General features: G+C 49.1%; 1 protein-coding gene across 2 annotated transcripts in view; it reads left to right on the plus strand.

Moving 5' to 3' along the window:
• The window catches only part of AGAP1 (ArfGAP with GTPase domain, ankyrin repeat and PH domain 1), a 338554-nt gene that overhangs the window by 69056 nt on the left and 250507 nt on the right, over positions 1-18991 (plus strand). The window contains exons 6-8 of one of the 2 annotated variants that reach the window (XM_044913774.1): positions 4856-4968; positions 6137-6292; positions 12904-12996. In XM_044913774.1, coding sequence (XP_044769709.1) covers positions 4856-4968; positions 6137-6292; positions 12904-12996 — 362 coding nt within the window. Of the gene's footprint in view, positions 1-4855; positions 4984-6136; positions 6293-12903; positions 12997-18991 lie in introns of both variants that reach the window. The other variant, XM_021679032.1, reaches the window with a different exon arrangement.

The raw sequence follows: 18991 nt of genomic DNA on the forward strand, positions 1-18991 counted from the left end.
CTACGGAATTTCAGGTGCATTGTCTGTCTGCTGGCAGCTGCTGAGCTATAAACAGAACAGAGCCATGGTAAGATTGGCCTGCAGTGGACTGGGTTTTGGGGGCTGCGGTGAACGGGATTGCTTTGAAGCTGTTTCAGTAACCAGCTATGGAAGAATGAGGTCTTGGACCAAGGCAGTGGCTGTGCAGAAGAATTTGAGATTCTGGTGGTAGGATCAGTCATCTGTCATGTCCCCTCTGGCCATCCCTGGTGGGGGTCCAGTCATGGAGTTCGGTGGCAGAAGGGTAAGGCTCAGCTTGGGCCACGTGGACTCTGAAGTACTTCCCAGGGGAGATACGTGGTTCTAGAATGAAAGAGTCTTCAGAGCAAGGCTGCCCTAGAGATCTGGGAGCCATTGGCATTGGGGAGGAGGAGACTGCCCAGGTGGAGGGCATGGAGGTAAAGGGAAGCTGAGGAGGGCCATCTGGAAGCACCCACACGTAAAGAGCCAGTGAAGGAGGCTGAGGACCAGACGTTCCAACTAGAGGAGGCAAACCAGAAGTCGGTGTCACGGACGGATGGATGCTGCCCAGAGGTCAAGTTAGATGGTGGCCTGGGCAGTGGCAGCTTCCGCCCGGGGCTGGCGATGGAGCCAGGTTGCAGTGGTCAGGAGAATGGAGGAACAGTCCAGAGAGTCCCTCCTGGGACCCACTGGAAACGGAGGTTGGCCAACAGCTTGACCGAAGCAGCGTTGGCCGAGCATCTCCTGGGTGCCGGTCACCACCCTGGCTCTCTTAACCTGTTACCCAAAGAGAACGTGAAGATTGTGGAGAGAGTGAGGGTACAAAGCAAAAGGATACATGGTCCCTGTTCTGGAAGAGGTAGAAGCTTGTGGGGAGGCTGGTGGGGAGATCTGTTCCGTTGCCACGTGGTGTGGCTATCCCCATGGCAGAGCTATGCCGACGGCACCTGAATCCCAGTCCGGTCTGCTCTGTCGACCTCGTCCGTGGCACCGGGAGCTGTGCGGGTGAAGTGAGTTACCAGATGGGACTGCGTGGCCCGTGGTCCAGGTGTAGCCGCAACAAGGAGGGTACGGACAGGGGGAGAGGCAGGCCTGACTCCCACTGTCACCAGACGTTGTTCTTCTTGTTCAGCGCGAATGATTTAAAAAATAGAGCAGAAATTGGGCATCATGCCAGGGTTTGATGAAGTCTTATTTGGGACAATCGGAGAATCTTATTTTTATCACTAATTAAAGGGGGCCATTTACAATAGGAAATCTTAAATTCGTGGAGAAAGGAAATGTGCAACTCACTTTTCTTGTTGCTGAAGTTCTTGAATAAACTTCTTTTTAGTGGAAGGACGGAAATACGTATATGAAAGTATAATTAAGACTGGTTTAAAAAATGATCCCAAAGTCATCACTCACATCAAGTAGGGGCCACCACCAGCCGCCAGAAGCCCCTTATGCCCTGATTGTAGATAGATCTTTTGTTATCCAAGTAAAATTTCCCATTTTGTGGAGGAAGTGACTTTTAAAACAACATGGAGCATTAGTACAAAATATCTGGATGCTAATGAAATTGGTTAGCAGTGTTGGGTGAAAGAGCAAACGTTTCACTGTATGGTGGTGACACCATTTAGGACTTAGGTGAAGCTCATGTCACCAAAATTGAGAAAACAGCACCTCCCAGTGATAACGATTCCAGATTCTCAGCTCAAGTGATTGTGTGTTATTCATTTATTTACATCCATGTATTTATTTAAAACATGTAAGATATTTTACTTGTTGAATGAGCAAATGTAGATAAGAACTCGATAGTTAAAAATTGCCCAACCACTATAATCTGGGGTAATATTCATGTTTTAAATCTTGTTAACATTTCAGTGTTGTAAACATCATGAGTAGTTAATGATTTTAGTTCAGGAGAGCAGTGCCTCCCTCTGACATCCCACTGCCTGCAAGTTGTTGTGGGGGAGGGAGACTCATCCATCCGTCCCTCCATCTGTCCCTCCCTCCCTCCCTCCCTCCCTCCATCGCTCCCTCCGTCCCTCCCTCCATCCATCCCTCCATCCATCCGTCCATCCCTCCCTCCCTCCCTCCATCCCTCCCTCCATCCATCCCTCCCTCCCTCCATCCATCCATCCCTTCCTCCATCCCTCCATCCCTGTATCCATCCATCCATCCATCCTAGCTATCCTGGGGGCTGGCTCCTTTGAATTCACCCTGGCTTTAGCAGGGTCATCCGAGGGATGGACCATGGCACCATCTTAGCAGGCAGTGGTCATTCTAGCCTTTGCACACCTGAACGATTCATCTTGGAAGGTGTTGAAGTGAGGCACACAGAGATGCCAGCCCTCAGGTCACATCCTTGGGGCATTCAGCAATTAACAACAGCAGCAGTTAACTGGAGGGGAGACACTGTTTTTCACTCTGGTGGGGAGGATGGCCGCACCTTATAAGACAGTCACTTCGTCTTCCCTTTCCCCTCTTGCTGTTCTTATTCTTGAGTCACATGCTTTCATTGCTCATCATTAAGTTTTCCCCTACTTTTATGGGTTATCCTATGGCTCTAAAGCGGTCTATGTTTTGTTTTGTTTTTAAGATGTATTTATTTTATTTGAGAGAGAGAGAGAACGCGAGCGGGGTGAGTGGCAGAGGGGGAGGGAGAGACTCTTAAGCAGACTCCATGCCCAGCGCAGAGCCCAGCAGTCTATATATTTTAGAACAAAATATTTGTAAATTGTTTTCTTTTGCCAATTGTTTATCGAGTCAGGAAGACAAAAATTATGGGGGAGATGGGAAAATGGAACAAACATGAATAAAAGTTCTAATAAAGTAAAAGCAAGATGCTACAGTTCTTAGAAATTGTCACTTCGGTTTATTTAATTAATGTGGTAGAACAATTAGAATTTTAGTACTTAATGTGCGGCTCATGCTTCGTACAGCTGTTTGTCGCTCGGGGAGAAGCCTCACTGTAAAAACGTTCTCTTTGGCCATGAGCTCACTCCCTCCAGCCTCCGACCAGGAGAGGTGGAATGCTCATTTGCACTTGGAATTTCATAAAATGAGGATTTTATAACACATTTGACTTGTCCTAGAAAGTTTCTCAAGTCTCCCCTTCGTGTAGAAAACATCTGTAGATGTTTCGGTAGAACTCTCCGAACAGCCTGGCCGTGTTCCATTCTGGCTCTCGGTGCTCTCTGCAAGCTTGAGGACTCTAGCAAGCCTGGTCATCCAGCAGAATAGCAGCTCTGAGGCTGGGAGTAAAACAAAAATGCCTCTGCGTTGATCATCAGAAACCCCATTTCGCTCCCTCCCCTCAATAAAAAGAAGAAGTACATTGGCAGTCACCCCCACAGTCGTGACTTTTGGTCTTCGGATTTCACTTCGCCTGCATGGCCCATGTTTTGCAGCTGTTGGAATCTGAGCTTAGATTTTATTTCTGAGTTCACATAATGATTTTTAAAATGTTGTAATATACATCTCCAAAGACCCCAGATCGATACGCCAATGGTTTTGAAATGACAGAATGCTGCGATATTCCTCTGTAATTTAAACATGATTAGCTGATGAAGCTTGTGATCAATACACTGCGGGAAGATAAATTAATTGATATCATCCTTTCAGGATCAGAGGCCCATTGGAGGCGGGATGTAACTAATGAAGCTGCCGCTTCATCTCTGAGAGCCATTTTTTACATCCTGCATTTTCGCTTCATCATATTTACGTGATCATTCATTTATAGGAAAGCCATAAGCTGTGGACAGACCGTTTCCCTATTAAAATTTTGTTCATTTGGAAAAGAAATTGCGGACACTGTGTGCACTGCCTCAGTGTTAGGGCCTATCACCGGGGACAACGGTGTGTTCCTTTGCACGACGTCTTTAAAATAGCGGCTCTCGGGACCAAGACAAGGATTGAATACTGTTGAACTTCATTACAGCTGGTCCCCAGAGACACACATCTCTTCAGACAAAAGCTGCAGTCCTTCTGCAGTGACACCTATTGGTGTGGGAAGAGTTTTCTTATTGTGGACTTCCTTTCCAATTAAATCCAGCGTGCTTTATCAGCGAGCCCATTTGCCAAGAGAAGTTATGGCTGGTTGAATTTAGATTTGTATTGATTAAGATAAACTTCCAATGTGTGTAGTAATATATTTAAATAAAGTCTTTGTTATAATTACATGTCCTTGGCTATAATTCTATGCAGCAGCTTATAAAGTTAAGAGTAATTCTTTAGGCTGTGCAAAAGATAGATTTTTGATTTTCGAGGGGGAGGGGGTTGGGTAAATTACCCTATCTCATTTCGGATTATTTTTGCTGCAAGTAACTGGAAAAAATCATAACGTTAGAATAATTTGAACAGGACAGGTGTGTATTTTTGTTTTGTTTGATGGTCAAGGCTTCTGAGGTGGTCTGGGCAGGGCTGCGGAGGCCGTTGGTGGAGCCGGAGGGCCGCTCCTTCCTGCGTGTGCCCCACCCCGTGTGGCTTCTGTCCCCAACACAGCTGCAGAGGCACGGCTCACACCTGTGCCTTTCCAGCAGCAAGAAAGGAAAAGGTGGAAGGAAGAAACGGGCCAAGGGCCCACTCCAGGAAGATTCCTGGAAACTGCCACGTGAGCCCTCGACTGGCATCCCCCCGGCCAGCGCTCGCCTGCGTGGCCGCACTGAGCCGGGGGGCAGAAGAACAAGGTGGAGGCGGCTCCGGGAAATGCCATGTTTATTCTGGTGGTCCTGTGCCCAGCCCAGAGTCAGGAGCTCCGTGACTGTGGAGGAAGGGAGAGGTGGACCGTGGGGACAGCTAGCGGTCTCTGCCACATTCCCTGTATTTGGAACCAGCCTCACATGGATCCCTTTTGTCTCCCGTCCACTAGTTGCCCAGAAGATCGTGGCCACAAGGAAGAAGCAGCAGCTGTCCATCGGGCCCTGCAAGTCGCTGCCCAACTCCCCCAGCCACTCGTCTGTGTGTTCTGCCCAGGTGTCCGCCGTTCACATAAGCCAGGTACATGGGGTGGAACGGCAGGGCAGATCCCGGGCAGGCCGCTCCCAAGGGTGCCCTCAGCCCGTTCTAAGCTGGATCTCTTTTTCTTTTCTTTTCAACTTTATAAATAACAGCATGTTGGTAATTGACTTCGCATTTCCTTGAGAAACTGCTGTAGCCAAGTGGATTTTATGGGAATCATTCTTCAGCGTTTCCGTCTTCATGCTGCCTGGGTTATGAGGCATGCTGGTTTGGGCAGAGGCTCGAGGTGTGCACCACTGTCTTTGCTGTTGATTTATATTACCCTGCGTCGGTCCTGGTTCGGGTCTGCTCAGGGGTTGAATGGTTGTGGGTAAACCTCAGTGGCTAATCCCACTGTATGCTTAAATTTGGTAGCAGCCCTCAAGTATAATTACCATCTCCCTTAGGTTACATCTTTCCAGAGTAACAGTCTGGCAAATTATTTACTTGGAAGCAAACAAAATAATTGTCACTTTAAGGAACCAAACCCACAGCCTGCTAAGGAAACCATTGACTTGGTTTGCCTGAGTGTGTGTTTTTAATTAACATTTCTCAGGCAGGCGTTATATTGGACTTTTTAAAAGGCTACAGCAAGAAAGTTTGGTATGGCACTTCCATTTTCCTTGGGGAGGTCAGTAAGTGATGGCATTTCCGGTAGGGGCCTGTGAAGGTAGACGCAAGGATGTGGATGTCTCCCCTATAGGCATCTCATTTTCTGTGAACCTTTAAATGTCTTCAAAAGTATTCAGATTTTCAGAGTGTGCATTAGGTTCTGTTGAGACAAACAGCACTCTTTCCACATCCAATCTAGAGCCGTGAGGGAGCCTTAGAGCCCATTTAGTTCAGCCAACCCCTGAATTTTTCAGAAGAAATAGAACATAATTACATTTTAACTCCCTCCCCCCCAATTTTTAAATCAAATGAGAGACCTCTCTTTCTCAAGTCAACTTTACAAGATGATTGGTATGTTCTAGAATGAGGCCATGTTCTGCTTGAGCTAATCAACTAGCCAAGTCAGAGAAGCTACCCGACCTGTCCTGCGGGCCTCTCTTCAGTGTGACTTGCTAACTTGTCACTTATGACCCCGCAGAGGTGGTGGCATCAGCTTCCTGGGGTGTATCGTTAATAAAACCTTGGTTTTCCATCGTTTCAGACCAGTAACGGAGGCGGGAGCTTAAGCGACTACTCCTCCTCCGTCCCATCGACGCCAAGCACCAGCCAGAAGGAGCTGCGAATCGATGTCCCTCCCACTGCCAACACGCCAACACCTGTCCGGAAGCAGTCCAAGCGCCGCTCCAACCTTTTCACTGTGAGTGTCTTCCCCGGAAGAAATCTGAGTGATTTCGGAGAATTTCAGGCACTGTCCATCTACTCATTGCCAGATGGTTTAGTGTTACTTGTAGAATCCAGACTCAGTTAACGAGAATAGCCCTGACTTCTGTGGAAGTCTAACAAAACTCTGAGAAGCAAAGGTGTGGGCACTGAGGAAAACGTGAATTTCTCTGTGCGCAGGGAGTCCAGATACGTGTGTCAGAATGAAGAGTGAGGGCCTTACGAAGGTATTTATTATCTCGTGATTGTCCCGGTCTCTAGCGACAGTCTTGTTACTCTGGGTCCAAGATTACAAAACTGTGCCAGAATTCCCAGACGTGTGCCCCTAACCCTCCCCATAGGAGGCATCAGCCGCTTCGGTGCACGGACCCCCCTCTTCTCGGGCTGGGGCGCCTGAGGATTTATCACGGAGGGGGGGAGGGTGGGCTTGGCACCAGGAGCCTTCAGTGTTTCTCAGACGCTCCTCGACACGGGGCTCTCCACTGGACTTTTCTTCACAGTCATTTATGGAGCATTTTAAACCTATAGGTCCTCTCCCTGGGCTTAGGTTTATGAACCCAGAATCTATACATGGGCCCCAGGCATGTGCAGTTTTTAAAAGCTCCCTGGGCAATTGGGGATGCAGAGAACCCCTAAACTAGTGAGGAGGCAAAAGTGCTCCGACCGCATCCCTTCCTGTGCACCCAGCAGACATTACTAATCAACCACGAGACGCTCTGTGCTGAGCCCAGAGCTGCAGGCAGGACTGCTGGCCTGTGACTGGAGTCGTTTGACCTCAGAAGAACGTTTTCCCCCCTGGGACCAGGCCTGTGCATTACAAGGATTTGCTTTTCAACCAGTGCTTTTGGTCCCTGGGGACGCCTGGCAGTTTTTGGAGAAATTCTGAGTTGTTACAGCTGGGAGCCAGGTTGAGTCATGGGTAGCAACTGGGGGTGCCGCTAAATACCCTACAAGCTCAGGTCAGCAGTGCAGCACAGTCATGTCGTGCCCTGTTTTAAACCATTGGACTTCCACTTTGGAGTGATTACCGCTGACTCAGATGCAGACGAGTCCAGGATTTCCTGTGTTGAACTAAGGGAGGGCTCTGCAGGGGTGACTGGGAGCCTCAGCTGACCTGCTGCCTTATTTGGAGATGGCATCCCTGAGGTGGTATGCAGCTGCCAAGCGCAGTAGAGCCCCACGCAGTTCCTGCGTGTTTGAGGCAGTTCTCCCATTGGAGAGTCGTAATTGCCAAGATCTGCTGCCTGCGGACCCTCCCTTTCCTTTGCTGACTGTCCTCTGCCACGTCGGGTCAGACGGATGCTGCTGCTGGGGGTGCAGAGCGAGGACCAGACAGACCAGACCCAGACCCCAGCCTCCAAGTTGCTTAGCCTCTCTGGGCCGGAAACGGCAGCATTCTCTGTGTGGTGCTGCTGGAAGAATCCCCCGTGGGGGCGAAGGGTCTTTGTGGCATGGATTTCAATTTTGTGTCACCACCGTTGCAACCATGGAAAGGATTTCTGACCGTGCTAATAAGCAAAAGCAGTTGTAGGACCGTGTGACCCACTGGGAGGGAGGTGTTCAGCTTTCTACAAAACGCAGGGGAGTGCGTGATGTGGTTATAAACTGGTACCTGATGTAAGAGGCTTTCTTGTGAAATGATTCACACACCAAGAGTAGCAGCAGCTCCCAGCTCGCCCAACACTGGCCGCGCTTGTGTGCACCCAGGCCGGGCCTTGCGGCTGGGCGGGTGTGACCCGCAGAACGGGCTGCAAGCTCACTCGTGACTCGCCGACCTGGGGAACTGACTCCCGGAGGCGCGGAGATGGTTGGCGGTGAGCAGGACACCAGCATACTGGGGAGGAGGGAGTGCTCCCGACATGGACCAGGAGCCGCCTTTATCTTTGCCACACCTGTTAGGGCCTGGCAGGGAGAAAGAACATGCAGGCTCACCACACCTGCCAGGGGCCGCATGTACTGGTCATCAGCTTTGGTTTCTATTCTGAGGAAGAGGTGAGAAGCCAGGAAGTCTCTTTAAAAATAGGGCTGTTTGGAAAGAGCTGCAGCACATAGCCATTCCTACTCTTTATAAAGTGGCTCTGGAATTGGAATGTGCCAGAAAACATTATCCTGGACCCTGCCCACTAGGTAACCATGACAACCCAGGTTGCATACCAAGGAGAAACTTTAAGGCAAGAAGAATCAAAAATAATAGTAACTCTGTTAATAAATATCTCCCCACTGCTGTCTGTGGAGACGTTTTCTTGTTTGTCAGGAGTAGTTCTTACCAGAGTCAACCCATATTCAAGACAAAGTGTTTTGGAGAAGAAGGAGGGGCAAGAGGATGGAAGTGAGGCATAAGGGCCCCCCCTCCCCCGGCTTCTCCAGGCCGAGCATGGGTGCGTGTGTGGCGGGCAGGCATCCAAGAAGAGCCCGGGACCCCCAGTAGCCCGGGCCGGGCGGGGTAGGTGCAGAGCCAATAAAAACTCATCCTTACGGTCACTGAAAATCTCCATTAATTATGTGATTAATGTGTCTAATAATGCAAAAACCTCCCCGTGAACGTGTGCATTCTCACTGCTTACTCTCTTTCTCTTTCAATGTTGGAAAACAGCTTGAGAGTAAAGCATTTTAGAATTGAGTCCAGCCGTGCAGCCGTTCTTAAAGGGAATAGAAATTTGGGGCTATGAAAGAAGCAAACACTACAGTGGGTTTGCATCATGGCATTTAAGGAAAAGGCTAAAATCCCGGGGCGGGACCCAAATGTGGGTCACTGCTGGGCTTGACGTTGAACAAAACAGTGGTGGTGATGTTGATGGTGACGTGTGGGTATTTTTAAGTTCAAGATCTTAGAAATAGGAACTCCACTAGATGTCAGTGTCATCCAAGGAATGAGAAGAGGCAAGTTAGTTTTGAGATTGTAGCAATTAAGAAACTAAATTCTCATTATTTCCAGTTTGCACCTATTCTTAAATGTGTAAAATTCGTCGACTCTTCATCCTTGGCAATTGTTGGTAATTATTGGCTTAAATTGGGGAAACGTGTATTTATTCAAAAGCGTCTAGTAGGAGGACAGATGTGCTCTAGGCCGAACAATCTTAGTAAAAAATCCATGCAGACTGGGACTGTAACACCCAGATGAAGGAGCACTATCCACCTTATTTATTAGACCGTCATAAAGAGGCCAGAGTTAATTAAGTAGTACACACATCATTTTTCAAATACTGCACTTATAAATTTTATAAAATAGACCTGTAATGTACCATTCTGGGCTCACGTTTTGCAGTCCCAGATGTTTATTTGCATATAATGCACATTTTTAGACAAAAATCACATGCATTCTTCACAAATTAGAATAAACTTCAAATTGCTCCCGTAGTAGCAAATTATGTTCTATTTGCAGTAGGAATTAATCAAAATCTAAATTCTATCTTATTTTGCTCATTTCTTTGAAAAAAAATCATTGTTTTGAGAAAGGAAGTATTAAAAAGCTACATCCTTTTTGGTTTTGTAGTGTGGGTTCTTAGGACAGTTAATTTAGTGTAGCTGTCCTAATGTACACGTGGTTAAATGGTTTTATTAGAAAATATTTTCATGAAGAGACAGGAATAAAAAACACAGGCACGTACTTACATGGGGCTCATCAAACGCACGCACTTTGCCGCAGCTGCTGCTGCTGCTAAGAAATAATACATCTTGGGTAAAAGTCGAAGCCCTCCAGGTGTGCCTCCTAAACATATGCACCCCCCCCCCCTCCCCTGCCCGGCTCCCTGCCTGAGGATCAGTATCACCTTGAATTTGGTGTTTGTCATCCATCTGCCCATCTTAAGCTTACTCTAGTTACTGGGCACCGCCTTCTTTTCAGACTTTAAAAAAGCAGTGTCATTTACATGATCCTTTGAGAAGCTCCCCCCCCCCCCGTCATGCCCGCCAATCCCAGTAAACAGAGCCAAGCATACCCAGTAAGCACACTGTGCAAAGAGCCCTAGAAGCCCACCGTAAAAACAAGGCAGCAAAGCTGATGGTATGCACCGCGCCGTCTGTTTTGTCTGTTGTGGAGGAGAGCGCGGGTCCTGCCACAGGGTGTCCGAGTCGAAGGCTCGCCGGGGGTTGAAGGGCGAAGGCAGGCTTCTGTGTGATAGTGGGGGCTCCTGGCAGCGTGGCTTCCTGCCCCCATACGCAGGTAGCTGACGATGTGTCCCTCCGTGGCTTCTTGTGTCACGTGGGAGAAGATAAACATTCGTGCAAAGGAGGAGGTGATAACGAGGCTGACTTTAACCGTTCTTTCTTCCGTATCCGGGGCTGGCGAGGGTCGCCGTCTCTCCCCTGGCTCGCCGCTGACCCCTGCGCTGAGCGTGGTCCACCCTTGGTAGCGTCCAGTCGCGCGCGTCTGGCTGGTCCCCGCGCACTGTCCCTCGTGCCCCGCGCAGCTGCCGCCCAGCGCCGCTGCATGTGGGAGGATTCCACGGAACGGTTTCAGCAGAGCAGTGGCATGTGCCGTGGGCGATGCGGTCTCCGGGCTGCCGGAAGACTCGGGAGACCCCACTGCAGATCCCTGCGTGCCGCGGCGTTTCCCGTCCAGGGGTTTGTCTCGGTGCGGTTGTTGGGCACCGCAGCCTGGGGCGCGGGGAGAAGTAATCGAGGGGCGGGGGTGTGGCGGGCCTCTGCCCAGCAGCTGGCCCAACCTTAGAGTCGTCAGGGAATTTCTGTGCCACTTCGGCGGTGAAGTCTTCCTAACTTTCAGGCAGCATGTGTGGACAGACAGAGGTGGGCTCTCCGGCAGCCTGCTCCCCTGGAATCTGGGAGTCCTCAGGGAACAGAGGGACTGGGGGACAGATGTGCTGCCTTGAGGAAGATGTTCCTTTTTTTATGTTTGTTTTGTTAATTATTCTGGTTAACAGAGCATAATGAAGGTGGATTTTCAAATTTGGGAAATTTGGAATTCATCAAATTCCCAGAGTCCTATTAATGATCTGTGTTAATTAAAAAAAATTTTTTTTTTTATATTGGAGGCTTGAGTCTTCTTTTACAAAAGGAAACCTCAGGTGCCCATTTGCAGTAAGATATGGCAAAAAGAGAATTGAGGGCTATTGCGTAGCTCTGACTGAACATTATTAATTAAAGAATTAATTAAAGAGAAAAGTGAGCCCCTACCCTGTAGCTGAAATTCATGACAAGGAAATCAGTACCTCCCATTTCCTCCCAGCCCAGACGGACAAACTCTGCCTTACATTTTTCTGCAACTTTCGGTTTGTTGCTTTTTCATTTCCCATTACCTCGTTCCAGGCTTTTCTGCCACCCTAAAGAAAAAAAGTGCACAGTGCCTGACACATAGTAGGTGTTCAGTAAATGTTGGCTCTCACACTCATCAAAGGGGCCTGTTGCCTAATGAGCATACGTGCTCCTTGAAGTGCCACATCTGAGTTTACATCATGGGGACTTTTCTCTCTCACACCCGGTGACGCTGCCCCTTTTAATATTAAAAAAAAAAAAAAGAAAAACCGGCTGCTCCGTCTCACACCCCTTTGAAACTGGGTTTCATTAGCTCTTCGCTGCAGGACCGGACGCCACGACGTCTGTGCATTTCATATATCATCTCAGATTTGAAAAGCACATGAAAATATTTCTCCATTTTCAATATTGCGTGAGTAATGTTCCCAATGAAAAGTAATGGAGTGAAGTTGTCACTTGTCAGCACAGTTATTAAGGAGGACGAGTTTCAGATCTTTCTCTCATAATAAAATAAATCTGTCAGAAAATCATTGTGCTCACACTTCCTCATGCCATCCAGAGATGGAGACTGACCTGGGGTGCTCCTTCCGCTTCCTGAAGTCGCCGTGCGCTCTGGGTCGTGGCTTCCCTGGGTGGCACGTGCCCGCCCCTGGGCGGGTCACACAATGTCAACAACACTGCCTAGAAGACTGTTCTGCGAACTTGGCAGACGGAGCTGCTCATTTTCCCCCAAGTACTGTTGTCTTGTCAAAAAAGAGATTTTTCAACTTTTTTCCCCTTTGTTATTTTTTTGTAGTGTGGTTAACACTAGTTTGACTCTAACCATCCAGAAGCACTTAAAAAAAGAAAAACAATGTTCACGGCACCTTGATACGAATGAAGAGTGCACGGTTAAATTGCTCCTCTCCGTCATCATAGAATTTAAAAATCCTTTAGACGTTAACTCAACATACACCTTTATGGGGTAGGTTTCCCCAACAAGCCGCAAAGAGGCCTTTTCTCCTCGGCTGGATTAGCTGCAGCCTGAGAATGCGCTTTCCTGTTGGGCGTTACTTTCCTATATGGTCCATTGGTTTCTAGTGATTGAATTTTGAGCTCTGTAAAAAAAAGAATTAAAAGGTAATTTTGCAGAGGAAAAGTAGGGGGAAAAGTTTAGAGAATTCTCCGTAAAACGATGGGTCAGTGGAACGAAGTACTCAACAGCTCACTTCTCGGGTGTGTGCATGCGCACGCGCCTGCATCATCCATGGCTTCTGGGTAGGGATTCGTAGACACTGCCCGGGTAGGGATTCGCAGACACTGTCCGGATGAGGGCAGGCCTGCAGATCCATGAGCCGCAGCCCTTACCCAGACGCTAACTTTATTTTTGCTTTGCAGTCTCGGAAAGGGAGTGACCCAGACAAAGAGAAGAAAGGCCTGGAGAGCCGCGCGGACAGCATTGGGAGCGGTCGAGCCATCCCAATTAAACAGGTACGCTGCTTTCCCCTTTTTTCCCTTCCTGGAGCTGGAGACACACCTCAGGTCTCTCCTTGCTATGATGCTGGCTCGTGCACCAAGGTTTGTTTGATGTGCTCTGTTGATGAATGTAGAAGTCACTCACTTGACATCAATTAGAAGAGGTTCCTGTGTGTATTAAAATAGGATCATTAGAATAAGAAGAGGGAAAAATGTGACAACAGATCTAATGAAGTGCAGTCTGCCCGCTGCATATGGAGTGTGTTTCGAGGCTGAGCTGGCTTCAAAGGCTGCCTTTGTAGCTCGGCTTTGATTGGGCCGCTGCCGCCAGTCGACAGGGGTAAATCAGATCACCGTACAAGAGCCCCTTGTGATCACAGGAATAGCCCGATGTGGCCCTAATTTGCTCTCGCAGACGGACATCTGAACACTGTTTCAGGCTGGTTTGTAACAACGAGGCAATTAGTTGTGATAATCATAGCCGGTGTGTCAGCTGCGCACTCTTGTTTGTAATTTGCTAATGAAGGAATTGTAACTTTGATTAGGTTCGGTTTCATTTAGACCTTATTATATAAAGGAACATTTACAGCTGTAATGTGGGGCCTTAATTAAACTTCCTCATTACACAACAGGACCTGAATTCAAGCATTTGTTTTGGCCTATGTTGCTAGCCTGGAATAGGTTTTCATTAGCCCAGAAACCGGGTACCAAATTACTTTATGTCTCAAGTAAAATGGGAATTCACGTGACATATTTTGCTATTATAGTTCCAAGGAAAATAAAAATAAAGACTTCGACCCAGCACTGTGGCTCCTGGAAATAGCATCTTTTACTTTGTGAAAGAAGTCCAGTTGATTTAGAGTGCATTCTGCTTGAGAAAGGGGGGGAAAAAAATCTGTGGGCAGGAGAATAGCTCTGCCTCTTAAGAACAGGGCTGTGACGGGGCGCCTGGGTGGCTCAGTTGGTTAAGCGACTGCCTTCGGCTCAGGTCATGATCCTGGAGTCCCGGGATCGAGTCCCGCATCGGGCTCCCTGCTCGGCAGGGAGTCTGCTTCTCCCTCTGACCCTCCTCCCTCTCATGCTGTCTGTCTCTCATTCTCTCTGTCTCAAATAAATAAATAAAATCTTTAAAAAAAAAAAAAAAGAAGAACAGGGCTGTGACCAGTTTGTCCCTCTGGGTGATTGCTCTCTGCCACCCTCTTCTGCAGGCAGGCACCCAGTTTCCCGTGCCCTTCCGCAACTCTGGTTGGCTCCGGCCGCCCTTACAGAGGCTGGCGCCGGTGCCCAAATACAACTTCACCCATCTGGAACCGGCAGGAAGGCGGCGTTAGCCGGGGCTGGGCAGTTTCAGCATGGACGGACGGGAACAGATTGGACAGGGCCCGAGCAGGGGCTCCAGAAACATTCAGATCCCAGGCCACCAACTTGCGGACTGGCTCCTGGTGCCATTGAGAAAAATCCTCTTCCCTCCTCTTTGCTGGGGGGTGACGTCTTTGCTCTAAAATGGTTTTGTTACTGTCGAAGTCCACACACGTCGTTGCTTATTCTTTTCTTTGTGTGCCTTTATTTATACACCGAGCTGTCTACAGGAGGTGATTTTAATGTGTGATTTTTCTGTTGATTCTGTTTCAACTAGAAAGAATTATGAAAATGATTTAATTCCTTTTCTCTCATTTAAAAAATTGGTCCTGGGACATTTCCTTTTGGGAATATTAAAACTTAATTCTTGACCATTTCCTTGATTCATGCCTATTGTCGATTGGGGGGGTGCTGCCCTACACACGGGCTGGGCAGGCCCCTGGCGTAATTGGTTGTACCAATTTGTACCCTGCTCATCTGCAGCAGGGGCCTGCCATACAGACTAGGTTTTCAATATGTGTGTCGATTGGAGTTGACCATCAAGCGTAAAATGAGTATTATCCAGTCTTTGGAAGCCTTTCGATTGTGAATGTTCAAAATAATCTCGATGAAATCTAAATCATGGTCTGGTTTCCCGATGAGTCGTGGTTCAGGAGCATGCTCAGATCCTTGTCCCTCGTGGCTGCCCCCCACCTGCAGCCACGGGCAGACTCCTTCCAAGAAGTGCACACCTGTCGGATCAGAGTCCCCCATGGCAGAACCTTCCAGGCCTCAGATTCCCCATCTGTGAAATGGGCCCTGGATGATAATCAGAGTCCCTTGAAACACCGGATGTGGAGATTCCAGAGAGAATTTTTTTTAAATTCCAGCAAAACTGGATTTTCCAATTAGTCATGCTCAGGGCACCTTTGTTGGAGCCTTTCTGTGGGTCGCAGGGATTGATGTGAGTTTATAGACGGTCCTACAGATTTATATCACATGCCCGTGTGTGCCGTATTTGTAAAGGATCTGAGATCATTAGAGACAGTCTGAATTCCAACCCTCCCCGCGCCGTGACTTCAGCCAGCGGAAATGAGGAGCAGGACTGCAGAGGAAGGAGCCCATGTTCTTTCTAGACACTCACTAGACCTGTTGTCGAGGAAATGAACAGTTAGATGAGTGCTTAATATTGGTTAAGAGCTTTTCATATAGCATCCCCTCGAACCCCGCCCACTGCCACAGGTGAGGTGGCTGTGGTATCCTTGCTTTAAATGAAACCCGGGCAGGGTGAGCACTCCAGACCAGGCCGCTTAGGGAAGCGATGGGGCCGAGATCCGGACGCCAGCCCCTCGCCCCAGCGCCTGTGCTCTCGGTTGGGGAAAAGCCTTCAGAAAGCTTAGAAAGCGAAGTTATGTGTTTTAAAGTAAAGTAAACAAGTGAGCTCTGACCTCAGACAGATACCTTCTGCCTATGTAGAAGAAACTTCCAAGACAGCCAGCCGCGACACGTTTCTCTGGGGACCACGCCGCTGTGCTCACCTCCTCCAGGCGTGGGAGGGCTCGCCTCAACCCGCCACGGTTTCGTTTGCTACCCCGCCCTTCTCCCCAGCACTGGCCCTTGGCCTTCTCGCACAGCCACGTTCAAGACTTGGTCTGCACGTGGGAGCCCCATACCCCAGCTCCTGGGCCTGTCCCCCCATGGCAGAGAGACCCTCCTGGAACCTCGGCAACCTCCCTGGGGCTGGTGATGGTGACGGGTTTGGGACCAGCCAGTGTTTTTGATCATCGCAGACTCTTTCTTCCCCCTCTTCACAGGAATCTTGTGGCAGCTGGTTTAGGACACAAGCAAGGTGGTCTTCACCACGCTCTGCCACCAGATTCGTGTTGGTCCAGTTTGAATGTGTTCCAGCGGATTATTTTAACCATGCTTTGCTCACGTTCTGCAGCTTGTTCATTTTGAGAACAGAGACCTCTTCCCCCAGTGTGGGAACTAGCTGGAGCATGCTGGACGAGGATTTCTCCCTTCCCCTTTGCCCCAGTTAAAGATTCCTCATCGAGAATGAGACTGATTTTCTGCAAAATAACTTCATTTTTTGAGGACATGGGCCCACCTCTCCTTTTTTGTCCTTTATGGGGCCTTAGAGGAGAATTAGTTCAGACAGTTCTATTTTTCCTTCTTTTTTTTTTTAGCTAGTAAGATAAGGTCTGTTCGAATAAAAATTAAAAAGCAAAGCAAGAAAAATAAAAAAAGCCAGAGGCCCAGCTCAGCGGCGAGTGGGCTTGTCACGTATTAATTTTTCATTGCTGTGGAGAGTTGTACATACATAATCACTTGATTGCAGTGGGAGTTAGGGAGCTCCTATGGTGTCATTTGCATAAATCTTGTTAAGTCAATGGCAGTTAATGAAGTACAAATGAGCCCGGAGAAGGTGACATGCAAATCGTGGGTGGCAGATGGGAGGTCTGTTTGGGGGACGGCAGCTGTGTGCTCTCCTTTCTTTCTTTCCCTTTGGCATTTTTTAATCTCTATATTACAGTACAGATACACAGCCTCAGCCCTGGCCTCTCCCCTTCCCAGCAGACTCCCGGCCAGAGCCCGGCCTCCTCCCGCCCCCGCCGCGCTTGCAGAAACAGCCCCGATGGCCTCACCTCGCCTCCCGCTTCCTAACAAGCACTAGGATGTATTTGAATCTTGAAAATCTTGGTCAGCTTGTCTTGTCATGCTTCCACAACTGAGAGTACATATTTCACTTGGTGGGACAAACACGCGAGCTCCTCACTAAATACTTGGAGAGAGTATGTTGTCTCCTGCAAGACTTCGAAGAATGAAAACGAGTAAGAAATGCTGTCTTGGTCTCATTATGCTTCCGTGTGGGAGTCTGGTCTTCCCCCTTGAGACAGGCCGGCAGTGTTTAACCCCCCTTTGCACGTGTGCCGTGGGCCTGAGCGGGCAGGCCTCCCAGGGTTGGTCGGGAATGAGAGGTTCTGGAAGCGACGGGTGCTCTCGGAGTCAGACTATGGCAGAGACCCCCGCCCGTCAGTGCGGATCCCTCAGGCGGGCCCCCTCAGGCCGTCTCAGTCATCACTAGGGGTCCCTTGCCTACTGGTTTGTGTTTTAAAGCTCCAACTGCCAACAGGCCTCCCTGTGAACTTTTAGAAATTTATGGGCAAAACATGTACTTCCTGCTTTCAGAAGTTTTTTTTTTTTTTTTATCTGTTTCATCAACTGGATGATATTTTGAGAGAAACGAGTCTCCGTGGACTTTGAAGAGAGGCAGGCCGAGGGGCATGTGTGGGCAGCCTGTCCTTGGTGGCCACTGTGGTGGTCACTCAGGAGTCCCCGGGCTGTTGGTTCTCACGGTGAGGGTCCAGCTGAGCACTTTGCCGGTGTGCGGGCCTGTGAGGTCGCGCTGCAGGCCGAGGTCAGCACACCGTTTTGGGATGGATGCCCCAGGGATACAGCAAAGGCGTGAAATGTCCTCAGAACACCTGTCTTGAAGTCTTACTTTTGACCTTGAACCTGGATGTCATGGTCCCCTCTGGAGGAGAGCACTTTCCAACAGCCACCTGAAGCTACCAGAAAACCATCCCCAAGCCCTCAGCCGAAGGCCCGACCTGCGTGGAACTTTCCGGTAGCACTCCACCACTGGGCTTGGGATCCGTTTGAAGCAGTGCACGGTTTTGATTCTCAGCTGAGTCGAAAGAAGCAATTGTCAATTAAGCGAAAGGCACCTCTGGAGTTAATCCCCTCAGCCAGCCTGCTGCAGGCCACCGACCCGTGTTGTCCGGTACCTGGGATCGGCCTGGGCGGAGGGTGGTGGATTGTGTGGCGTGGGCAGAATAAAAGCCACCTAATGACGCTCACTTTAACATCTCCAACTTGGACACCCGTCAACTGCCAGCCAGCACTTCTGCAGAGGAAACAAAATTGAAGAGCGGGCTGAAACTTTTGGGGGGCCTGGAAGGGGGGGGCGTGCTCTTCCTCCCAGGAGCTCAGCAGGAGCTACATCCCAGGGTCCGTCTCGTGCTCTGCGGGGTGTCAGCATCGCAGCTCCTGTCTGTCAGGCCTGACCACAGAGGAACCAAGGTGAGCGAGAGGCGCCCTGAGAATATGCTGTTCACCCATGTGGCAGATCAGCTCTGCCCGGGCATCGGGGGCCCATTTAGTTCCCCAGAAGCAGATAATTTACTGACGTGGACCCCAGTGCCCTGAAAGCTAATTTACCTCACTTGGGTGAACAACTCCCTGAGAGTATTGCATCTGGCCTGGTTCACGACAGACTTTAGCCAATTACGATTATTAATTTAATGGGTCAGGTGGGTGCATCACATGCTTTTAATTTGACTCCTCAAATATCAGACTGTCATTGGAAAAACCATTCAGACTATCTGGATGCCTGGCTAGGAATTGACAGTCGTCCGTCTTGGACTAAAGAGGACACACCCCCCACCACCCCCAGACCCCTTTGGCAGCATGGGTGGACGACAGGATGGTCTAAACAAAATGCCTGAAGAAATTACATTAACCAAGATACAGAATCCATCATTTAAATATAAATCCGCGAAGCAATTTAAAATGTGACTCCCCTTAGTCCTGCGGGCTATAGGAGGGGGACACAGAGCTGTGTGCACTCAGGTGCTTTGTACACTGTAAACTGCCATGCAGACATGAT

This window comes from Neomonachus schauinslandi, chromosome 3 (assembly GCF_002201575.2).
Source record: "Neomonachus schauinslandi chromosome 3, ASM220157v2, whole genome shotgun sequence".
Taxonomy (NCBI): Eukaryota; Metazoa; Chordata; class Mammalia; order Carnivora; family Phocidae; genus Neomonachus; species Neomonachus schauinslandi.